Source organism: Eublepharis macularius, chromosome 1 (genome assembly GCF_028583425.1).
Source record: "Eublepharis macularius isolate TG4126 chromosome 1, MPM_Emac_v1.0, whole genome shotgun sequence".
In the NCBI taxonomy this organism is placed as follows: domain Eukaryota; kingdom Metazoa; phylum Chordata; class Lepidosauria; order Squamata; family Eublepharidae; genus Eublepharis; species Eublepharis macularius.
This window is the reverse complement of record NC_072790.1, coordinates 147,264,498-147,289,081: the sequence shown is the minus strand read 5'-3', so window position 1 is coordinate 147,289,081 and position 24,584 is coordinate 147,264,498. Positions and strand designations below refer to the sequence as shown.

The window sequence follows — 24,584 nt, the reverse complement described above, 5'->3', positions numbered from 1 at the left end:
GCACGTAGCCAATGGTTCAAAGGGCTTAGACATAAGTCTGGTCAATACTAGAGGCAACAACCACTGAGGAACAATAGTTCTAACAGGAGGGAATAAATTATTTAATCCTTTCAAGAATAATTTGGTAATGTGATGAGAAAAAAACGTTTTGCGGTCTTTCAGGGGGTGAAAGGTGGAAATAGCTGCCAAATACACCTTGACTGAAGAGTTGGATAACCTCCGTTGTTTCAATCCCCAAAGGAAATCTAAAACCTCAGGCAAGAAGGAAAGGCTCTAGACTCCGTTCCCTGCACCAAGTACCAAATTTCTCCCATTTAAATGCTTAAGATTGGCGAGTGGACAGCAGCCTCACATTCTGCAGTACGAGTCACACCAGAGGAAAATACTACTCCTGAGAGATCAGCCATGCTGTCAGTTTGAGTTTATCTATCTTGTGGTGGAGCACCTCCTTCCATGTCAGAAGGTCCGCTTCCTCTGGGCATTTGTACATCCGGGTCTGCAACCGCAGTAGAGTATGAAACCACGGTTGATGCAGCCAAAAAGGAGCTATTAGGATGGCTGAAGTCCTATCCACTAACATTTTGCTGATCACCCTGGACATTAGAGGGAACGGGGGAAACACGTAGAAGAGGTGTCCTGACCACTTGAGTTGAAACACGTCCCCAAGAGAGCAGAGTTCCCCTGCTGTCGAGGTGAGGGTTGGTCTGAGATGGTAGCTGGAACCGACGGCGCTTCACTTTGGGGAATCTTGGAACCAGAAGCTCACGAAGGACCTGAGGGGAAGAGGTGACCACAGCCGGCGCTGAGGGCATTCGACTGAGGCGTCTTCGAGGCTGATGGCATTGTACCCGAGACAGTAGGGATCGGTTCCAATAAGCTTTGGACCGAAATCAAGGTCAAGTGCGACGGCGGTTTAGGCTCTGACTGGGGTGGAGAAGAGCGGGTCCATGGTGTTCTAGAGCCGGTCGAAGAAGGACCAGGAAAGGTGGTGGAACCGGGCAAGGCAGAAGATCATGCCTTAGCCGGTGGATCTGTCGCTTCCATAGGACGTTTCCACAGGGAAGCTTGCAGTCAAGCCGCCCGCTGAGATCTGGCCTTCGAGGTGAAGGCTCAAAAATGCTTACAAGTCTGAGTATTGTGGGTCTCGCTCAAACAATAAAGGTAGCTCGAATGGCCATCAGACTTAGTCAACTTTCTGTCACAGGAGACACACCGTTTGAAGAGTGCTGTTTCCGACATCATCAAAGGATTCTATGATCAGAAGAGCTATGAACCTCTCTCATCGGCGGCAAAAGAGGAACTGAGGGTATGTCAGGGCGCCCCACCTCTTACAACACTGTTTGTGCTGGGAAAGAACGGCCGCGGCATGCGCGCAGAGAGGCAGGGGCGCCCCCTAGTGGTATTGAGCTATAAAATCTCGGAAATCGGCAAGCCTGCGCATGCTCAGTCCCATGTGGGACTGCAGAGGAAGACCGTCAATGAACTTTCTGTTCTACCAGAAGGAGGGGGGAAGCCTGAAAACATAAAGATGATAATGCTGAAAGTACTAACATTTTAACAACAGTCATCGCATACCTTCTAATTCCATAAACTTAAATTGGGAGATCAGATACTGATAATGAAACTCAACATACAGCAAGCAAGCAAGAAATAATAGTCTTCAAATCATCTCCCTTTCCTTCCCAAAAGGCTAATGGCTATTAAATGTAGAGAAAGCCAATTACACAAGTGTGTATAATTGGTATATTTGAAAAGTAATCAGAAAAACAAAAGATTTTAATGAAGAATTTAATTTTCAATAGGCTACCGTCTTTCAGGAAATTTACCAAACTCCTTTGGTTACACTTCTCCACAGTTTTTAAAACAGTCAGCTGGATTAAGGCCAAGATGGTAATAAAAGTACAGGCAGTAATGACTTAGACCAAGTCTGCAATGTAATAAACTTTTACTTTTTCCTTCAATTAATGTTGCCATTACACTGTTCCATACCCTATGGTGCACTTCACTCTTACCTGTATCCACTGTTTTTCTTTAAGTAGCTGGTCTCGTTTAGTGAGTGAAACCTGTATTTTTTCTTGACAAGTAAGACTGAAAACCTTCTGTTCACTTCTCTGCAAGAAAGCTGCTTCTTCTTTTTTAAACCTTTGGAAATGATAAAACATTAATAATGTTGTGTTCTGCAAGTGCAATGGAACTCACAGAAGGTATCTTAGCTGCCTCCCTATTCAGCCCTCTTCCCCTCCTAAAAAGTACAAGGAACTGGGGGCTTATTCACAGAAGTTTCTTTTTAGATTACATATTTAATGACCAAAAGGAAAGTGAACAGATAGTTACTACCTCTTTTCACATTAAAATCTACCCTCCCTGCCTCCATCAGACATTATAACTAAATCTTTTTGTTATAATTTTATAAAATTCCACATTGTCTTAGTGTCTGTTGAAATGTCATAAATTCCCTTAAGAACATGTACCATGTATGTGTGAGTGTGAATGCATGTATGTAAAATCCCATGTTCAGCCATAAGTTTTTTCCAAAGTGACAACACTTTAAGTTGTGCTAACCATTACCTGCCACTTCCCAAGGAGCATCCAGAATTCCTCTAAGTTCATTTAATTTAAAACATTTAGGCAGCTTTTCAAACTGTAAATTAATGTGAATGATTGATAAAGTACTGTGCAGAAAGTCATTCAGAAGGAAATTAAATTTAAAGGTAATTATGCTGTTACTCATTTATTTATTTAGGATATTTATACGCCACCTCCTCAGAGTGCTGCCTGAGGAGCCTTACAATTAACCTTCCCCTTGCCTCCCCAAAGCTCCCTTTTTCAGAATCTACCAATCCCTTTGTACCCTGGTGGTCTGGAGGAAAAGGAAGAAATGGCCAACCAGTGCCTCAGGATGAGGGAGAGGGAGGAGACAGAGGGAAAATAACTGTTTAATATATGTTTGGGTCACAGATGGTTTAAAGGTTCCATAAGCAGGGCAGGATCTTTGCCTCTTTAAGTGGATGTGGGCTGTTTAGTGTGGCAAGCACTGGTTTATGGTTCACATTTATAATCTTTCTGGGTGATTGAAAAGCTTTCGGTGCAGGCTGAGATCTTCATTTTAAAAAGGCGTAGTGGTCATTGAAAGATTAAGAAATTTGAATGGAACTTGGCACTTCCTAGCAAACTCTCCAAACACACACACACATACACACACACTTCAGTGATATAAAGTTAGTCTTGAAGATCCCCAGTTTACTTCTCCCTCCCCACACTGTAAATAAATCCTTTTCTCCTGTGCAGTGTCTATTCTTCTCCTTGATATTAAGGGTGGAGAAAGTTATAATCGGGTTTTATCAAAGCAGAGGAGAGGGTACCTCAGAAATACCATTACAATTTACATTCCAGGTGGCTAGCAATAAATAGTGTCAAGCACTGGCAGGCACAACTTTGCTGTGGACATTTGCTGTGACAGGTAAGTGTCATGTGGGCAGACAGTCCTCAATTAATCTTAAAAACAATGTATACTAAAAAGAATATATAATGCAGCAACTAGTATTCCCACAGGCTAATAAGAAATTTTAATTTAAAAAATTAATCTTAAAAACAATACGCACTAGCATTGTGAGGCACCCCCATACAGGCACTGGCCTGTATGGGGGTTTTCCCACCAAAAATATTTTAGGGACCACTCCTGCCACCACAAGCTGTCAAAAAGAGAAAGAAATAACCATGGTTGCACAAAAAAACCCAAAACCCAATAGTCTTGATGAAATGAGGACTTTTCCTTCCATGGATTGGAGGCTAAAGAGAAGATCGAAAAAAAAAAATCAGGACATCTGCAAAGGGCAGAAATCAGCATCAAGACACTGTAGAATTATTACCAGCTTTCCATACTTGTTTTTTTTTTAGAAATTTTTATTAAAAAGGAAAAATAAAGTATGAAAATAGAAAGTGCATAATAAAGCTTATACAGGCAATTGTTGAAATTAATTTGAGACTTAGACTAATTTATACATATAGTACATTTGGGATTAATTTGTAATTTACACAAGCACTATATTTAAGATTGAGTTAAACTAGTAAAAATACAATAAAAAGAATTTTAATAACAAAACTTAGTTATGTGATATATCTCCTTCCCTCTCCTTGGTTACTTATAGTTATATAAAACTAAATATCAATTATTTTACTAATCATTCTCTGTGTTTCGTCCTTTTATCTTTATACTAAGTTACCTTAATTAATATTAGTTCTGGCTAGGGGTGTGCAAGCCAAAAATTTTCGGCTAAAGCCGAAAGCAGAAAGCCGAAAGAGGATTCTTTTTCATATAAGCCGAAAGCCGAAACGGCCAGCCATTTCGGCTTTCGGCTTTTTCAATGGGAAAATGCCTCCGGCGTCTTCCCGGACGTCTGGGGGAGGCATTTTCCCACCAAATCAGCCCAAAATTGGTGGGGACCTTCCTCTAACCCCTCTCTACAAACCCCACAAGTTTCAGACCGATTGGACTTTGGGGGGCCATGTTATGGCCCCCCAAAGCAGGTCCCCCTATCCTCCCATAAGAAAGCGAAGGAGCAGCATATTGTTAGCATGCTGCTGCTCATCTTCTTCATTATTTCCTATGGGGGAAAATGAAGAAGCAGGCTTCCTTTGCCAGGGGTGGCATTTTGCATGCAAAATGCCCCCTCACCCTCAGGGGCCCTTCTCCCACCCCTCCTCCCACCCCCCACCAAGGCTCAGCCTGCTCCCACTTGGGGGGGCCATTTCATGGCCTCCCCAAGTAGGTGCTCTCATCTCTACCACTGACAGCTGGGGGAGGCTTGTCTTGCCAGGGGTGGCATTTTGCATGCAAAATGCCCCTCAGCCCTCTGGGACCCTTCTCCCACCCTTCCTCCCACCCCCCACCAAGGCTCAGACTGCTCCCACTTGGGGGGGGCATTTCATGGCCTCCCCAAGTAGGTGCTCTTTTCTCTACCACTGACAGCTGGGGGAGGCTTGTCTTGCCAAGGGTGGCATTTTGCATGCAAAATGCCCCCCAGCCCTCTGGGGCCCTTCTCCCACCCTTCCTCCCACCCCCCACCAAGGCTCAGACTGCTCCCACTTGGGGGGGCCATTTCATGGCCTCCCCAAGTAGGTCCTCTCTGCCCCTAAAGTCCACCCCTTACAGCCCCACACAAACCCAATTCCCCCCCAGCTGCCACACACAGACCCACATCCCCACATTAGCCCCTCACAGACCCAAATCCACCCCCAGCAGCCCCACACCCATAACCCCAGGAACAGGCTGGCAAAGGCCAGCCCTCTCCCTTTGTTCCCTATGCTGGGAACTTCTAAACTCTCTTTCCCTGGGCAATTCTGCACAGCCCAGGGGTGCCACAATGGTGGGCACACTTCTGAGTGCCAGCTGGTCCCTGTGAAAGAGCACCTGAACCACAGACACCCTCCCTCAAATTCCCCCACCACCTACAGAGATGGCTGGCCAGCCAGCCCCATTGTTCCCTATGATGGGAACCAACTGCACAACAAAGAATAAAACAAGAACAACACAAAATAAAGTTTTTAAAAAATTATTTTCTCCCTTCCAAAGTACAAGTAGGCAAAGCATTATGACACATTACACCAGCAGTCCCCCACACAGAAAAATAACACAACTCACTTAACATCAGAGAATCACAAAAACACAATTCCTGGCAAAAACACTTTATTTCTTGAACAACTTTAGGTTACACAGTAGGAGGGCACAACAGGGCATGATAGCAATGTACTACAAAAAATAATACAACCCACTTCACCGTTTTTGACAGCAATTGTGTTTGTGTGATTCTCTGATGTGAAGTGAGTTGTGTTATTTTTGTGTAGTACACTGCTTTCCTGCTCTGTTGTGCCTTCCTACTGTGTAACCTAAAGCAGTTACAGAAATAAAGTGCTTTTGACAGCAATTTTTTGGGGTGATTCTTTAATGTGAAGTGAGTTGTGTTATTTTTGTGTAAGATACTGCTTCCATGCCCTTTGGTGTCCCCCCCCTGCTGTGTAACCTAAAGCTGTTCAAGAAATAAAGTGTTTTTGACAGGAATTGTGCTTTTGTGATTCTCTGATGTTAAGTGAGTTGTGTTATTTTTGTGTAAGATAGTGCTGCCATGCCCTTTGGTGTTCCCCCCTGCTGTGTAACCTAAAGCTGTTCAAGAAATAAAGTGTTTTTGACAGGAATCGTGCTTTGTGATTCTCTGATGTTAAGTGAGTTGTGTTATTTTTCTGTGTGGGGGACTGCTGGTGTAATGTGTCATAATGCTTTGCCTACTTGTACTTTGGAAGGGAGAAAATAATTTTTTAAAAACTTTATTTTGTGTTGTTCTTGTTTTATTCTTTGTTGTGCAGTTGGTTCCCATCATAGGGAACAATGGGGCTGGCTGGCCAGCCATCTCTGTAGGTGGTGGGGGAATTTGAGGGAGGGTGTCTGTGGTTCAGGTGCTCTTTCACAGGGACCAGCTGGCACTCAGAAGTGTGCCCACCATTGTGGCACCCCTGGGCTGTGCAGAATTGCCCAGGGAAAGAGAGTTTAGAAGTTCCCAGCATAGGGAACAAAGGGAGAGGGCTGGCCTTTGCCAGCCTGTTCCTGGGGTTATGGGTGTGGGGCTGCTGGGGGTGGATTTGGGTCTGTGAGGGGCTAATGTGGGGATTTGGGTCTGTGTGTGGCAGCTGGGGGGGAATTGGGTTTGTGTGTGGCTGTAGGGGGTGGACTTTGGGGGCTGAGAGGACCTACTTGGGGAGGCCATGAAATGGCCCCCCAAGTGGGAGCAGTCTGAGCCTTGGTGGGGGGTGGGAGGAAGGGTGGGAGAAGGGCCCCAGAGGGCTGGGGGGCATTTTGCATGCAAAATGCCACCCCTGGCAAGACAAGCCTCCCCCAGCTGTCAGTGGTAGAGATGAGAGCACCTACTTGGGGAGGCCATGAAATGGCCCCCCAAGTGGGAGCAGTCTGAGCCTTGGTGGGGGGTCGGAGAAGGGCCCCAGAGGGTTGGGGGGCATTTTGCATGCAAAATGCCACCCCTGGCAAGACAAGCCTCCCCCAGCTGTCAGTGGTAGAGAATGAGATTAGAGCACCTACTTGGGGAGGCCATGAAATGGCCCCCCCCAAGTGGGAGCAGGCTGAGCCTTGGTGGGGGGTGGGAGGAGGGGTGGGAGAAGGGCCCCTGAGGGTGAGGGGGCATTTTGCATGCAAAATGCCACCCCTGGCAAAGGAAGCCTGCTTCTTCATTTTTCCCCATAGGAAATAATGAAGAAGATGAGCAGCAGCATGCTAACAATATGCTGCTCCTTCGCTTTCTTATGGGAGGATAGGGGGACCTGCTTTGGGGGGCCATAACATGGCCCCCCAAAGTCCAATCGGTCTGAAACTTGTGGGGTTTGTAGAGAGGGGTTAGAGGAAGGTCCCCACCAATTTTGGGCTGATTCGGTGGGAAAATGCCTCCCCCAGACGTTCGGGAAGACGCCAGAGGCATTTTCCCATTGAAAAAGCCTAAAGCCGAAACGTTTCGGCTTTTTTTCTCTCGGCTAGCTGAAACGTTTCGGCTTAGCCTGAAACGTTTCGGCTAACCTGAAAGAAGCCGAAACACTTTTGTTTTGGCTTTCTTTCGGCTTTCAGAAAGCCGAAATGCACATCCCTAGTTCTGGCCTAAGTAATCAAAGAAATCTCTCAATTTTCCCCAAAATTCAGCTACTGGACTATTATGTACATAAGTACTTAATTTGGCCATTGAAACCTTATCTGTCCACTCTGACACTTCAGAAGAAGCATCAGCTTTCCATCTTGCTGCATAAAGCACTCTAGCTGCTGTCACCATGTAACGAAAGAGGTCTCCCTCCCTGCTCTTTACTGCGATTATTTGGTAGTATATTTAATAACATGCTTTTTGGATTCAACTCAAATCTTTGTTTGAAAATCTTCTGAATCTCTTCATGTATCTTTATCCAGTATTTTCACGCTTTCTTACAAGTCCACCACACAAAACACAAAATTATATTTAGCAAAGTCTCCTTGATTTTAAATGTGCTGTATTACAGCCTATATTTACAAATTCTATCAATTTTTCAAGAAGCCTAAAATATTATCCCATTCCAATTCTAGAGACTTACCGATGAACATCCCCACGTAAAGCCATTTGAACCTGTGTTCTGAATCTGTCCAAAAAGCTGCTAATTGAAGGATGTTGTGATGGAAGCTGAAATTTTAGTGACTTTTTCTCATTCTTCAGTTCTTCCAGTTTTCTTCTAAATTTATCAGCTAGAAAAACAACAGGGGAAATGTTTTACCAAATTAACAAGGAGCTTTATTTAGTTTGAAAGGAAGTTTGGCATAGTGATCAACAATGGGATTTCTTATTAAAAAAGGAAAAGCTTTTCTTTCATAGGATATTTTAATTGAAGGTGATAATATTAAGAATACAGCTGGAGAGCATTAAAGTAATCCTGGAGTCTATGATACTTTATTCTGTATGAGTGTATGAAAAAGAGACACACATACACACACATATATCACCATAATTGCCAGCTGGAACTGTTCCTTTGAACATTTTCCTTACCTTGAGAGAAATTGTTACTAACTACAAAACCTGCACAATTTGTTCTATAATGAGAAGAATCTGTTTCATACTCATCAACAGCCAAATTCATTCTGATTTTAGGAAAGTCATAGTTTCACATACTCACTGATACAAATCATTCATCTAATTCTGAACCAACCTAGAGACTCTCAACTGAATTTCCATGCTCAGATACATGTATTTCCTCACAAGTATATATCTCCTTTACATATAATGCTATTTTTCCCTCCTTCCTTATTTGTCTATTCCTTTTAAACAAGTTGTATCCCTCAATCCTAGAATTCCAATTGCGAATGTCATTCCACCAAGTTTCAGTAATGCCTATTATGCCATAGTCCCCTGCCTGTATTAGGACTTCAAGTTCCTCCTGCTTGTTTCCCATACTCTTGTGTATTAGTGTAGAGATATCAGAACAACAGGGTTGCACTTACCTGTAACTGTTGTTCATTGAGGTCTTCTGTGCAGGCACACATGGGACTGAGCATACGCAGGCCTGCCAACCGGACAGTTTTTACAGCTTTTTTCTCCTCTAGAGGGGGTGCTTTCCTCCCAGAGTGTCTGTGCAGCGATTTCGTGCCCAAAATGCCCACATTCTGGGGGAGTGTGCCCCCTTGGACCCTCAGTTTCTCCTTTGCCACCAGACTCTCTATATTAGAAATGAAGAGTATATAGTGGGGCAGGAGGGAGGGTATGTGTGACTGCACAGAAGACCTCAATGAACAACAGTTACAGGTAAGTGCAATCCTGTTTTCATTGTCAGTCTTCTGTGCAGTTCCACATGGGAGTTTAGCAAGCTATAACTAGGAGGAGGGTTGACTCTTCACTGTAATGCTTGCCAAACTGCTTATACTGATGAGTATCTAGGGCATATTGCTTTACAACAGCATCAGTAGCCGTCCTATTGCAACTTGCATATCTCATGTAATGGAGCACCTTAAGAAGTGATGTTGATGTTGCTTGAGACCTGGTGGTAAGTGTATGGATCACCAATAAACAAGACACGGAATTTACATGACATAAATTGATGATTTATATCACTCAGTTCACAAGAGTGCAAAAATTTGTTCTTTTTCCTTTCTTAGGTCCCGCATATCAAATGAACAGATGGGTACCTGTTCTAACTGTGCTGTATTATCTAAATAGGACGAAAAAAGGCCTATATTATCTAAATAGGATGAAAAAAGTGCTCTTTTGTCCCCCAAAGTAAATGACAGGAAAAGGACCAGCAGTATCATCTCTTGTATCATGTGGAATTGGAAACCCAAGAAACTCAAGGCTTGGCCTGAGGAGTATTTTCTCCTGATATGTTTCAAGGAATGGCTGATCCATTCTCAGAGCTGCTAGCTCATTCACTATTTAGCTGGTGTAATCACCACTAAAAGTTACCTTGCAAGGCAACATTCTCAATGGACATTTGGCTGAAGGCTCAAAAAACTATCTCCATTTGTTAGCTAGTCTAACTGTAGTGGCCACTGTGGTACTATTGAAGTGACTGGTGGACATGTTACTCAATTCCTACAGGGATAGTGGACACATAAAATACAGTGAAAATACAGTTTCCTGTCCACTGTGGAGTGGGAGGCAGAAAACAGCTGCCCTGTGAAACTAACAGAGGGGTTGGATAAACCTTCCATTTTTAGAAACCACAAAGTATTCTAGTATGATAGTCAGGGAACAGGTATAAGAACTAACTTCTGTAGCTCCTGCCCAAGCTTTAATCCAAAACCATTTCCTGACAAGACAAGTTTGCATTGAGTGTAAGTTGTTACCTCATTAGGCATATCAACTAATAAAGAATTAGTCTTGTCATCAGATTCAGTCTGGGGAAAGTATGGTACTTGATTCCTTCATAAGAAAGGGAGATCCAGTACCTAGGGAGCAGAAGATATTGGCCTTGGCCCTCTCCAACAGTTGATGGAATCATGATGCCATGGTCAGAAAGGTGCTATTACAATATACGTGGTCCATTCTGCTTGCATTTTCCCCACCACCGATAACAGTGGAATAGGCAGATATAAATAAATCGGTGTCCTGAGCAACTGGATCAGAAGGATTATCTCGAGGGAGGCTGTCTCTCACCCCCTTCTGCAGTAGGACATGGAAGCCATGACAGTTTTTGTTCCAAGTGAAGAGATTTAACTCTGAGAATCCCCACTATATGTGGGTATCTGTAAACTTTGTTCCCTAACCTATCCGCAAGGATGAAGCGTGTATCGAACCACCCTCAGTTTCAAACGTTGGTGTGTAGCTTTCTTTCTTCCATAGTTATATACTATAACTTTAGAGTTCTAGCAATATATACCCCAGTCTCCTAATGAAACATCAAGGGAGATAGAGGTATCCATCAGCCCAGGGCCAAGTTCAATTCCTTTGAAAAGACAGGAGTCAGAAAGCCACCAGTTCAGCAACTTAACAGTTAATCTAGGTTACAAAAAGTTAGAGTTAGAGCGGAAAAACTATTATTGTTTACATACCTGCGGCTAGAGAGAGATAGTGGACTGTGAGAAACCTTTAACATCGCGAGAACTGCTGTGAAACGGAGAGGAATAGGAAGTGCATCAGAACCATAAAGAGCTTGGCAAGAAGCGGCTTATAAGCAGCGGAAGTGGAATATCGCCATTTTTTAAGAGGGCAAAGCTGCGGCTTCAAGGAAAACGGAAGTAGGCCATCTTAGACAAAGGTAAGGGCAGTTGCCTCAGAATAAAACCATAGAGAAAAGACGCCCGACATTTTGGACTGCGTAAATATCAGTTTTTACAAAAATAACCTAAACTTTGACTTTTAAAAATAAAGGGAAATAATAAAATCGCGCCACGGAGCTAAGGAAAAGAGCAGACTCGTGGAAGCGAAGTAGAGCTAGTCCCACGATGTCGAAGAAGGAATGGCAAATGGCACTGGAAAACCTAGACAAAAAAGTTTCGGAAGGGAATAAAGAGCTTAAAGATATGATGCAAGAGATGGTGAAAAATTTGAAAGACTTTAAAGAGGCACTTAAATCGGAGATGGCAGAATTAGCAAAGAATATGGATCAGGTTCAAAAAGAAATGCAAGTTACACAACAGAGAGTTAACGCAGTAGAAAAGGCGGCTGATACCTTGGCAGATGTGCAGAGAACGGAGCTGAGAGGCGTGAAGGGAAGAATGACCGTAGCTGAATGTAAACAAATGGAAAGACAAGTGAGATTTCGTGGAATCCTGGAAGTTTTGGAAAAAACAGCCCAAGAGCAGATTACAGAAATTTTGGCGGCATACCTGGGAAAAGAAGAAGAGGAGATCGCAGCGCTTCTGGACGTGGCATACAGAATTAACTCAAAATTTGCAGCTCAAAGGAAGTTACCAAGAGATATGATTGTGCAATTTACAACTAGAAAGACAAGAGAGTCAACTGTGAGTAAACAATTTCAGGACCTATTAGAGGTTGATGGGAAAGTGGTGAGAATCATGAAAGAACTGCCCAGATCGGTGTTGTTGGAGAGGAAGAAGTATAGAGAGCTGGTCAGGATGTTAAAAGACATGAAAATCAGATACAGATGGGAAATACCTGAAGGACTGGCTTTCGAATTTGGTGGTGTAAGGAAAATCATCAGATCTGGCCAGGAGATGGAAAGGTTTATCAGGGACAATGAAAAAGACTTACCAAAAGGAGCTAAAATTTGATCATGGAGTGTAAAATCATGTCTTGGAATGTAAATAGACTAAATTCACCTTTTAAACGTAAGACTATTTTCCACTGGCTTTTAAAACAAAAATGTAATATAGTGTGTTTGCAAGAGACACATATTAAAAAACAGGATGTGAAATATTTGAAACATGCAAAACTTGGAAATGAATTTGTAGCAGCTTCCAAAAAGAAAAAGAGAGGAGTTGTATTATATATAAAGGAGGAGCTACAGCCAAAATTGGTTCTAAGTGATACAGAAGCAAGAGATATTGCAGTGGAAATAATTTGGAACTCTAAGAAGATTTTGGTGATTGGAATTTATGCGCCTAATGGGGCAAAAGAAAAATTTTTCAAGGACTTACAGGAACAATTAGATGAATTGACTTATGATCAAATAATTTTGGCAGGTGACTTTAATGGAGTTACAAATTTGGAAGAAGACAAGAAATCTAAAAGTGCACAGAAAAAGAGAGGACTTTTGCCAAAATCGTGTTTTGCGATTAAGGAACAAGAAAGTCTGGAAGATGTGTGGAGGAGACAAAATCCGAAAAATAGACAATATACATTTTACTCTGCAAGGCATTTTACACTATCAAGAATTGACATGATCTGGGCCTCCAAAGAACTGGTGGTATGGACTAGAGATGTGGAGATAATGCCCAAGGTAGGCTCAGATCACAATCCAGTTATGTGGAGATTTGGGAAAAATAAAAAGAAAAGAGGATGGAGGATAAATGAAGACTTGCTGCAAACGGAAGAAAATATAGCATTGTTACGAAGAGAGACCAAATTTTTTATACAGTGCAATTTGAATAAGGATGTACCAATTAACAAGGTATGGGACACATATAAAGCTGTTATTAGAGGAACACTAATGGATCTGAATGCAAGAGCTAGGAGGAGTAGGGAAGAAAAGAGACTTGAAATTATGGAAAAAATTAAAGCCAAAGAGATACAACTTTAAAAAAGACCAGGAAAAAAGAAAATATTTCAGGATATGAAAATCCTGCAGGAACAATTGACGGCAATGAACAATAGAGAATTGGAGTGGAATTTTAAAAAAAATGAAACAGAAGTCGTTTGAAGGTGCAAATAAGCCTGGGAAATATTTAGCGTGGCAATTTAAAAAAAAGGGAGAAGAAAATCATAACTAAGATTCGAGAGGAAGATAAAACATTGACAGATCAATCAGCCATTAGTAGAGCCTTTTTTAAATTTTATGCAAAGCTGTACCAAAAGAAAGAGGTGAACAGAGATTCAATAGCGGAATATTTGGAGAAAGTGAAGCTTCCAGTAATTTCAGAGGAATGGAAAGAGAAGTTAAATAGGGAAGTGACAGAGGAAGAAATAAAAGAAGCTATACAATCAACAAAATTAGGGAAAGCACCGGGACCAGATGGAATAACAGCAAAGTTTTATAGAATGATGGCCAATGAGCTGACACCGTTTCTAAGTGAGGTAATTAATGGAATATTACAAGGCCAAAAGTGTCAGGTCTGACTATGTTCCTTATGTGATCTAACCAAAGAGACTCCATTTTAATCCTGTCAGTGTTTTAAGCTCTTCTTTTGCAGGTGACAAGCAGTCCAGTAACAGTTATCTCAAAGAAGAGGAAAGTTATGACTACAACCTTTCCAGCCTTGGGAAAGTTTCACTCTCTCAGCTTCAAGCCGTTTGTTTTGAGAACTATGGGGGGAGGATGCTATTCTGTACCTTAACCTTTGCCTGTCATTCGTAACAATACTCGTGTACCAGCCAAGAAATTGCATCTTGGTCAGTGGACTATAATGGTTGTTTATATTCAGTAAAATCTTTTGGAACCAATGGACTCATGTCTAATTGCAAGAGATAGGCTGGATTGCAACTTTTAGTAAGCCACAGTCTGACATTTTGTTACGAATCACATCTGTTCCAATGCCTAAACCGGGGCAGATGGATACCAAGGTCACGTCCAACAGGGACCCTTTGTTTGATCCTTATACCTCCCCTGGTTCGGAAGGACTGGAACCTCCACGACCCATTCAGGGAGGAACGGAGTCCAGGCATGCTGCGCTGTATACCCTCGCACCTGATACTAGGCCCACGGCGGCCGCAGAACCTCTGATATCCCTGCCTACGCCGAGGCAGTGGGGTTCGAGGCCAAGAGACACGAGGGAAAGGAGAGCGAGTGCGGTATTTACTAAGTCGCAAATGGACGGGAAACGAAGTGTCGGCTCGATAGCAGAGCATTCAAGTAGCCAACTGTGGTATCACTGGAATCGAGAAGCCGACCAATTAGAGTGGGACAGAAGAGGTTCGGAAAGTACCCAGGTGTGGGAAACCTCCCGTCGTGACGTGATAAGTTGGGACTACGCGAAAGTTACCCCGTGGACAGGGCAACGCGAGCCGACTGAACAAAATTGGGTACAATTACAGAGTCGAACTTTAGCGATGGATGCTGGAATTTTGGCGGTAACCGGATTAGCAAAAGGAATCCTGGCGGGGATATCGGAAGAAGAACAAGGTAACGGGGCCCGGGGCATGGGAGAAATTCGGCCGTGGCCTCGGGCGACGGCTTCCTATGCGGAATATATGGAAACTACCCAAGTTCCCAATGAACCTCCTCAGGAGTATTCTGAAACGGTGGGTGCCACGGCGGCCCCAGGATGTGTACAAATGTTAGAGGAGAGACTTTGTAGTATGGAGGAGAGCTTAGCACATGCTGTTCACCTGCTCTTCGTACTCATTGTCGGAGGATCAGAAGAAGCCCCCTCACAGGGAGAGGGCGCCCGCAGCCGAGTTGTCGGCCAAGGTCTGGCAGCCCTGCAGGCTATTGTCCCGGGACCACGTACCTTCCCGAGGGAGCAACCGCTCTTACTAATAGACGATCTGCAACAACCTGTGCAGCCACCGGAACAACCTCAGGAGCCAGCAGATGAGAGACCGGAGGAACTACCCCCTGATGCACCAGGAGGGCCTCCAGGAGGAGAGGAAGAGTCACCACAAGAGCAGCCACAAGAACAACCGCAGGAGCAGCCACAAGAATAGCCACAAGAACAGCCACCAGAGCTCCCGGTCCTCCCAGGAGAACCACCGCTACAGTCGCAGGAGGCGGCTCCGGTACTCCTGCCGCCGCCGCCGCCTCAAGGGCAACCGCCTCTCCCACGACTTCCAGCGCCTAGGTTACCTCCACTGCTAAGACTGAGAGGTCCACCTCCGCAAGGCCCTCCAGCTCCGCGACCGTGGCCACAAGGTCTCCCAATACCGAGGCCCCAAGGGATTCCGCAGCCAAGGCCCCAGTACCCGCTGATACAACTGCCCCCGCGTCGACCTGACTGGCAGCCAAGGCAGGAACTGGCGCCTGTGCCTAACTACCCACTTCCAGCACCGGTTACTAGACCTCAAGAGTTACCGATGGGATGGGTAAAATTGGAAGCTACTTTCGACGGGGACCCCTCGAAGTTGGAATTTTTTCTAGTACAAGCACTGCAATTCTTCAATCGTTGGGGACACTTATTCGAAGACGAGGCCAGTCAAATCGAGCATTTGGGGTCCTGGTTGCAAGGAAAGGCAGCAGAATGGTATGTAGCCTTGTACAAGTTGGGGGCCCCAGAATTAGATTCCCTACAGGGTTTGGTAGACGCGCTCCGAGCGCAATATGAAGACCCATTAGAGGAGAGCAGAGCCTGAACGGAATTACAATCAATTAGACAAGGTAGCATGTCGGCTAGAGACTATGTTACAAAGTTCCGACAGCTAGCCGCCAAATGTCCAAGGTGTGAAGAATCCACCAAAATAATTTTGTTCAAGCAAGGCATGAATCCCAGACTGTTGGATCGGGCCCTTATGCAAGATAATCCCCCCACACTCTTGGGTTGGATTCAATTAGCCTGTGAAGTGGAAAACCGTATGCAAGAAGTGCATCTTGTAGAACAACAGCAAACGGCAGGGCACCGGCGAACTTCCATAATTGTAAGAGGGGGCAGGAGAGCAGGATATGCAGCTAGAGGAGCGAGAGATGCTAGATGGCAACAAGGACTGTGTCTACATTGTGGCAAAAGCGGTCACTTCGCAGCACAATGTCCACTCCGGCCTGTGCAGAGAACTCCGTTCCCACCAAGGTGCCCAGCCCCTGCCACTCTTCCCCAGCCGTCCAGCCCAACGCCCGCTCCATGAACTACGAGAGGGAGAGGGATGTTCAGAAGAAATCTTCCCGAGAAAGGATTAGAGCTAGAAGTTATGGACTTTGATTCAACCACTGTAATCGGTGAAGAAGCACCCGAAAGTCCTAATTCGGGAAACGAAATGGATCTGTCGTAAACGGACCCAAACGGCAGTTCAAAACTCAGTCAGTTCCCATAGTGGATAGACCTCAAGGGTCCATACTGTTCATGCCTGTTACATTAATCAATCCTGAAAGAAAGACTCATATTCGGGTGCAAGCGCTCATTGATTCTGGATGCTCCAGAGATATTATTGCACCAGCTCTAGTGAACGGATTAGTACTCCCAGTAAAAGAACTTGAAACTCCAGTCATTTTGAACAAATGGATGGCACTAATATGAATCCAGTCATCACTGAAACAGTACCTGTCATCACAGGCATGGGACAACATTGGGAGACAAGATCATTTGTAATTAGCTTTACAGCGAAGTACCCTTTGATTTTGGGGAACAGATGGTTGTGGGACCACAACCCAGACATAAATTGGACAGCCGGAAGCATCACCTTCAAAAAAGATAGCTGCAGAAATCATCGCTGGGACCAGAATTGGGGTAACAATCCTACCCTCATAGAACAAGCACTCCTAACCCAGGAGGAAATTAATCAAATACCTAAACAGTATAGAGCCTATTTGCAAGCCTTCACTGAAAAAGAGGCCAACACCTTACCTCCCCATAGGAGGACAGATTGTGCAGTGGAAATCATCCCTGGAGCTACATTGCCCAAAGGTAGACTTTATCCAATGAGCCCAAATGAAAGAGAGGAGCTCCGAAAATTCATTGACACTAATCGCCAAAGGGGATTCATCCGACCAGCAAACAGCCCTCATGCTGCACCAGTATTGTTTGTTAAAAAGAAAGATGGAGGGTTAAGACTGTGCACTGACTTCAGAGGACTTAATGCAGTCTCCTCCACAAACGCCTATCCCATACCTCTCATCAGAGATCTACTCAACGTCGTGGCCCAAGGTAAGATCTTCACAAAATTGGACTTAAAAGATGCTTATTTCCACGTTCGTATACGAGAGGGGGATGAGTGGATAACCGCATTCAATTCGCCCAGTACGAATATTTAGTTATGCCTTTTGGCTTGGCCGGGGCCCCTTCGGTTTTCATGTCCATGATCAATGAAGTATTGCACGAATTTTTATATAAAGGAGTAGTGGTTTACCTGGATGATGTGTTAATTTACTCAGAAACCGAAGAAGAACATGTATACTTAGTGCAACGAGTATTAACTACTCTCATGTGCAATAAATTGCCCATCAAATTGTCTAAATGTGAATTTCACAAAACTGAACTTAGTTACTTGGGATATTTCATCTCAACGGATGGGTTAAAAATGGATTCAGGCAAAGTGAAAGCAGTTCAAGACTGGCAAACCCCCACAAATTGTAAAGAACTGCAATCCTTTCTGGGGTTTGCCAATTTCTATAGAGAATTTATACAAAACTTTGCCCAAATAACTCTTCCCCTCACAGAACTCTTAAAAACTAAAGACAAAGGGGAGCAAGCTAAAAAACCAAAAGCAAAATTATTATGGACACCGCAATGCCAATTAGCCTTTGATCGGTTAAAGCAACAATTCATATCCGAACCAGTGCTGCAACACCCCGATGAAAATCGCCCATTCATAGTACAGGTGGACGCCAGCGATACCGCGATTGGGGGCGTCCTCCTGCAGCGGGGGACAGACAATATTCTCAGACCTTGTGCATACCTTTCACGTAAATTTTCTGAAGCCGAAAGAAATTGGAATGTTTGGGAAAAGGAAGCTTTTGCTGTAAAAGCGGCGCTCTCCACTTGAAGACATTGGCTGGAAGGGGCCCGCCATCCTTTTGAGGTTTGGACAGATCACAAAAATTTAGAAGCGTTACGCAGTCCTCAGAGACTCAACGCCAAACCATTGTGATGGGCGGAATACTTTTCAAAATTCAATTTCACCCTCAAATTCCTGCCTGGCAAAACTAATTTCCTAGCGGACGCCCTCTCGCACATGCCCCAACTCAAAAGCAAGAGGGAGGAGACAATAGACACAGTATTTTCGCCTACTCAACTGGGGTGTGTGGTCACTACGCGCAGCCGCACAGCACAACCTCCTCACTCAGACCAGGGGTGGAGACTAAAACTGAAAAGCGAAGTCGAAAAGGAGGGGGAGAATGTGCCCAAAGAGAAATTAATTCAATCTGAACAAGGGGAATGGCTTTGGGGTGATCGATTTTATGTACCAAATAGTTTAAGAAAAGAAGTACTGCAACGCTGTCATGATGCCCCAACAGCTAGCCATTACGGATATTTAAAAACCCTTCATCTGGTCCAAAGACAATTTTGGTGGGCAGGCATGCGCAAAGACATTTCGCAATATGTAGCTTCGTGTCCCATTTGCCTCAGCGCCAAAACACGAAAAGGCAAACCTCCTGGACTTTTACAAGTAGACCGTGGGAAATTATTTCTATGGATTTCATCACAGATCTTCCCCCCTCCAAAAATCACACCTGCATTTTGGTTGTAGTGGATCTGTTTTCAAAACAAGCCCACTTCATTCCCTGCACTACTATGCCTTCGGCAAAAAGATTGGCGGATATTTTTCTGAAATATATTGTAAAACTCCATTCTTTTCCATCAAAGGTAATATCCGACCGAGGCGGACAATTCGTTGCCAACTTCTGGCGGGAGCTTATGCAACTTACGGGAATTGAACAAGGTTTAAGCTCCGCCCATCATCCGCAAACCGACGGACAGTCAGAAACAACTAATCAATTATTAGAACAGTTTCTCCGTTGCTACATCAATTTCCAGCAGGACAATTGGATTGATTTATTGCCTTTAGCAGAATTTTCTTACAACAACAGTGTGCATGCGTCTACCGGAGAAACACCATTCAAAGTAGTTTATGGCTATCACTTTAAACCGTTTCCTTTTGAAACTCTTGCCCCCGCAACAGCCTCCAATGACGTTTCAGAATGGTGGGGGGAGGCAGCTCAACAATGGACTCTCATTTAACAACATCTTAACAAAGCTAAACAGGACTATAAGAAATACGCTGATCGCCATCGTGCGGCCGACTGGGAATTGCATCCAGGAGACCTTGTTTATTTGTCTACAAAAAATTTGAAAGTCACTCAAACCAGCCGTAAATTGGCACTAAAGTATTTGGGACCTTTTCCAATTCGTAAAATCATCAACAAAGTGACTGTAGCACTTGATTTACCAAAGAACCTCCGTCACGTCCATCCTACTTTCCACATCAGCTTGTTGAAAAGGGTCCCCCCTGCAAATCAATGGCATACCCGTGCTCCTCCCATACCAACCTTGATTGATGACCAAGTCCATTATGAAGTACAGCAAATTTTGGACTCTAAAATCAAACGTAATAAGCTGTTTTACCTCATCAGATGGAAGAACTTTGATTCTGGGTTTGATGAGTGGGTGGAGGCTATTCATGTTCATGCCCCTAGACTGGTAAAATCTTTTCACAATCTCTACCCTCTCAAACCTGGGGGAAGGACATTTTAGAGGGGGCAGAAATGTCAGGTCTGACTATGTTCCTTATGTGATCTAACCAAAGAGACTCCATTTTAATCCTGTCAGTGTTTTAAGCTCTTCTTTTGCAGGTGACAAGCAGTCCAGTAACAGTTATCTCAAAGAAGAGGAAAGTTATGACTACAACCTTTCCAGCCTTGGGAAAGTTTCACTCTCTCAGCTTCAAGCCGTTTGTTTTGAGAACTATGGGGGGAGGATGGGACTTGCTGGGCTATGCTATTCTGTACCTTAACCTTTGCCTGTCATTCGTAACAATACTCGTGTACCAGCCAAGATATTGCATCTTGGTCAGTGGACTATAATGGTTGTTTATATTCAGTAAAATCTTTTGGAACCAATGGACTCATGTCTAATTGCAAGAGATGGGCTGGATTGCAACTTTTAGTAAGCCACAGTCTGACAAAAAGATTCCTGATTCATGGAATGAAGCTAATATATCATTGATCCCGAAAGATGGACAGGATTTGACCAACGTTAAGAATTATCGGCCAATTTCGTTGCTGAATAATGACTATAAAATATTTGCAAAAATTATGGCGGAAAGATTAAAGGGATGGATGTCGGAATTTATCGCAGAAGAACAAGTTGGATTCCTACCCAATAGACAAATTAAGGACAATTTAAGGACAGTAATAAACGCTATTGAATATTACGATAAGCACTGTGATAGGGAAGTTGGTTTCTTTTTTGTAGACGCGGAAAAAGCATTTCACAATTTGAACTGGGATTTTATGTTTGCCACTATGGAAAAGCTGCAAATGGGAGAAAATTTCATACAAGCAGTTAAAGGAATTTACAAAGACCAGTGTGCAGCGATTGTAGTTAATGATGATTTGACTAAAAAATTGAAAATAGGTAAAGGTACAAGACAAGGTTGCGCATTGTCTCCATTGTTGTTCATTTTGATTTTGGAAATTTTGTTGATTCAAATTCGAGAGGACGATACAATCCGTGGCATAAAAATAAAGGAATTTTCCTACAAAGTCAGGGCATTTGCGGATGATGTAAGGTTGATAGTGGAAGACCCAATAGACAATATGCCAAAAATAATGGATAAAATAAAGGAATTTGGTGATTTGGCGGGATTTTATGTGAACAAAAAGAAGTCGAAGATATTGTGTAAGAACATGACGAAGCAAAAACAGCAAGAATTAATGGATATAACGGACTGTGAGGTAACTAATAAAGTGAAATATTTAGGAATTGAGTTGACTGCAAAAAATATACATTTATTTAAAAATAATTATGAGAAACTGTGGCAACAAATAGAAAGAGATTTGATAAAATGGAATAAATTAAATTTGTCATGGTTGGGAAGAATAGCAGCAGTGAAGATGAATGTGCTACCACGTGTGATGTTTTTGCTGCAAACTATTCCAATTATCCGAGACTTCAAACAATTTGACAAATGGCAAAGAAAAATTTCAGACTTTGTGTGGGCAGGCAGGAAACCCCGAGTGAAAATGAAGGTATTACAAGATTCGAAAGAAAGAGGGGGGCTGCAACTGCCAAACATAAGATTATATTATGAAGCAATTTGTCTGACATGGTTAAAAGATTGGATAACGTTAAAAGACCGTAAATTACTGACTTTGGAGGGACATAAAAAGTTGTTTGGATGGCATGCCTATTTGTGGTAAGATAAAGTTAAAGCAGACTCTATGTTTTTGCATCACTATATTAGAAGAAGCCTTTTCACAATCTGGAAGAAATATAAGAATTACATGGAAAGTGGTATCCCTTCATGGGTGGTACCATATGAAGTAATAGATCCGAGAACTGTTTATAATGAACAACAATGTTTAACTGATAAAGAGATAATGTCGATAGAACACAGAATACCAAAAATAAAGACACAAGAAGAGTTATCTCCTCACTATGGATGGTTTCAATATGGGCAAATTAGGGATCTTTATAACTCGGACTGTCTAAAGGGAGGAATAAGACTAAAAAACTCGGAGTTAGAAGAAGTGATTTTACAAGAAGGCAAAAAAGATATTTCAAAAATATACAAAATACTTTTAAAATGGTATACGGAAGACGAGACAGTCAAAGTCCAGATGGTGAAATGGGCAATAAACTTTCATAAAGAAATAACAATGGAATCATGGGAATACTTGTGGAAAAATACTTTGAAGATTTCAACTTGTACCAACATTAAAGAGAATGTATATAAAATGATGTATAGGTGGTATTTAACGCCTAAGAAGATTGCGCATGGAAATGCAAATATGTCAGATAAATGCTAGAAATGTAAAAAGCATGAAGGATCATTTTATCATATGTGGTGGACTTGTGAGGTAGCTAAGCAATACTGGGGAGATATAATAGAAATAATTAATGAGGTTTTGCAAACCCAAATAAATAAGAACCCAGAGTTGTTGCTACTGAACTTGGGAATGGAAGAAGTTCCAAGGCAGTACAGAACATTGTTATTTTACATGACTACAGCAGCAAGACTTTTGTATGCGCAGAAATGGAAAGTGCAAGAAATACCAACTATAGAAGATTGGATTTACAAATTGCTGTACATGGCTGAGATGGACAAAATGACAAGAAAACTTAAAGATCTTGATCCAGGAGAATATATTGCAGACTGGGAGAAATTGAAACAATATCTAGAAAAAAAATGGGATGTGAAAGGAGGATTGTGGCAGTTTGAGAATTATTAATATGTGACTTTATAAAGGGGAGAGAGAAGTAACTTTACCATTAATGGGGAAACTTAGCTATTAATTAATCTAAGCTAACATTAGTAATAAGGAGATTGTATTAAAAATAGATAGTTTAAACAGTGAAATGTAGATAGATATATTAGAAAATTGGAGATATAGAAGAATTTGAACATGCTTAGAAGTGATATAATATATACAGGATTTAGAAAAATTATGGTTAAGAAGAGTAATTTGAGTAATAAGAGGGGTTTGGGGTTGGAAAGCTGTTGGAAGTCAGTAAGGAGGGGGGGAAAGGGTGGGGGCTGATATAATTTAGATAAGACGGGGAATTTGTGTATTGAATAATATTGTATGTACTCACCAATAAAAAAATTTTTTTAAAAAAGGAAGATTCTCTAAGGGAATCCTAGTCCAGATTCTGATTATGGTACTTCTTGTACCACTCCTTTTCCAATTAGTGTTAGCAGCTCCAACACTAGTTGTGGTGTTGAGCGCATTGCCTTACTAGGAAAAAATACTTAGAGATGGGAGGGGGAACCCTCTCAAACTCAGTTTTATAACCATTGGAAAAACTATTTCCAAGACCTATTCATTGTGTTCAGTTAATTTGTTTCCAACCACTGTGTGAGCGCCCTCTCTGGTCCCCGCGCCGCGCCCGCCTTCCGCCGTAGCTACCCCGTAGAGGGCGGCTCCCTTGGCCTCAGATATGGGTGAGCGGTGGGGGTTTAAGGCACCCGGCTTCCACCGTCTCTCCCTGCTGAGCTCTGGCTTGTACGTTCGCCCTCTCTCTCTCTCTGCTCGCTACCAGTCGCTCCAGCCACTTCCTCCCCGGCGTCCTTGGGAGCTGCCCTCTTGTAGCTTCCTCCCCACCACCTCCACCAATCCTGCCATCCCCCACCCTTCCGTGCTCCCCCTAGCAGCCCTGGTTCGTCCTCCCCCCTGCCTGCCACCCCCTGGGGCCAATCCCGTTGGGTCTCCCTGCCGGCCGGTTCCCGCCCCCGCTCAGGCTCAGGTGCAGCCGTTTGCGCCGGCCGCCCCAGAGCTGGCTCCCTCGCTGCGGCCAGCGTCTTCGCCGCGGTCCCCTCCACCGCCGCAGCCAGTCCCTTCGCGACGGCTGGCTTCTCCGCCGCGACTGGTCTCCCCGCTGCGGTCGCTGCCGCCGCGGCTCCCCTCGCCGCCGCGGCCCGCCCTGCAGCCGCGGCCGGTGTCTTTGCCGCAGCCGGCGTCTTTGCTGCGGCCTCCTCCGTTGCCGCGGCCAGCCCCCTCTTCGCAGCCGGCATCCTCGTCACGGCCCTCCAGCCAGCCGCCGCCGCCGCGGGTGTCGTGCCGCCGGCCTTCGGCAGCCAGGTAAGGGGGTGGGGGTCGGGGGGGCCCTGGAGGAGGAGGAGGGCGCTCCTCCCGGCTGGAGGGTGGCACCCCTGCCCCCGGGGCCGAGTCTGGCTGCGCCGGACACACTGTGTTCAGTGACAACTATTGTGGCATCTTATCCTATGCAGAATTGTTTATGTAGCACATCTCTGGCATTGGAAGCTGGGTTCCCTTGCTGCTGCTCATGTGAGTTTATATGTTCCTGATACTGCCCCTGTTCAGTCATGATAGACCAACTTTGAGGATATTGGTGGTAATGCTGGTATCAGTAATGCCTTCCTCTGTAAAGCTGCCCGTTAAATGGCCTCAAGCTGAGTTGCTGGGGAAGAGTGCCATTTAATCTGGCTGCCTGGTGAGCCTTTCTGTTTCTGTGAAAGGTTGTCATTGGTTTTAGACACAAGTCTGTCCCTTGAAGGGTAGGTCCTCCATCCTGACTCCAGGATTCTATAGGTGAGGCAGTAGCCAGTGGCTCTGCATGCCTCCTGAGAGCTATTGCTGATGTCAGTGCTCTTGTGAAGTCAGCCATGTTCTGACTAGCATTAAATTGCTGCTTT

General features: G+C 43.9%; 1 protein-coding gene across 1 annotated transcript in view; it reads right to left on the bottom strand.

Annotated features, from left to right (window-relative positions):
* Nucleotides 1-24,584, bottom strand: part of DISC1 (DISC1 scaffold protein) — a 297,325-nt gene that overhangs the window by 187,330 nt on the left and 85,411 nt on the right. Inside the window, exons 4-5 of the mRNA XM_054972088.1 lie at nucleotides 8,116-8,263; nucleotides 2,013-2,142 (exon numbers count right to left, since the gene is read on the bottom strand). Coding sequence (XP_054828063.1) covers nucleotides 2,013-2,142; nucleotides 8,116-8,263 — 278 coding nt within the window. The remainder of the gene's footprint in view (nucleotides 1-2,012; nucleotides 2,143-8,115; nucleotides 8,264-24,584) is intronic.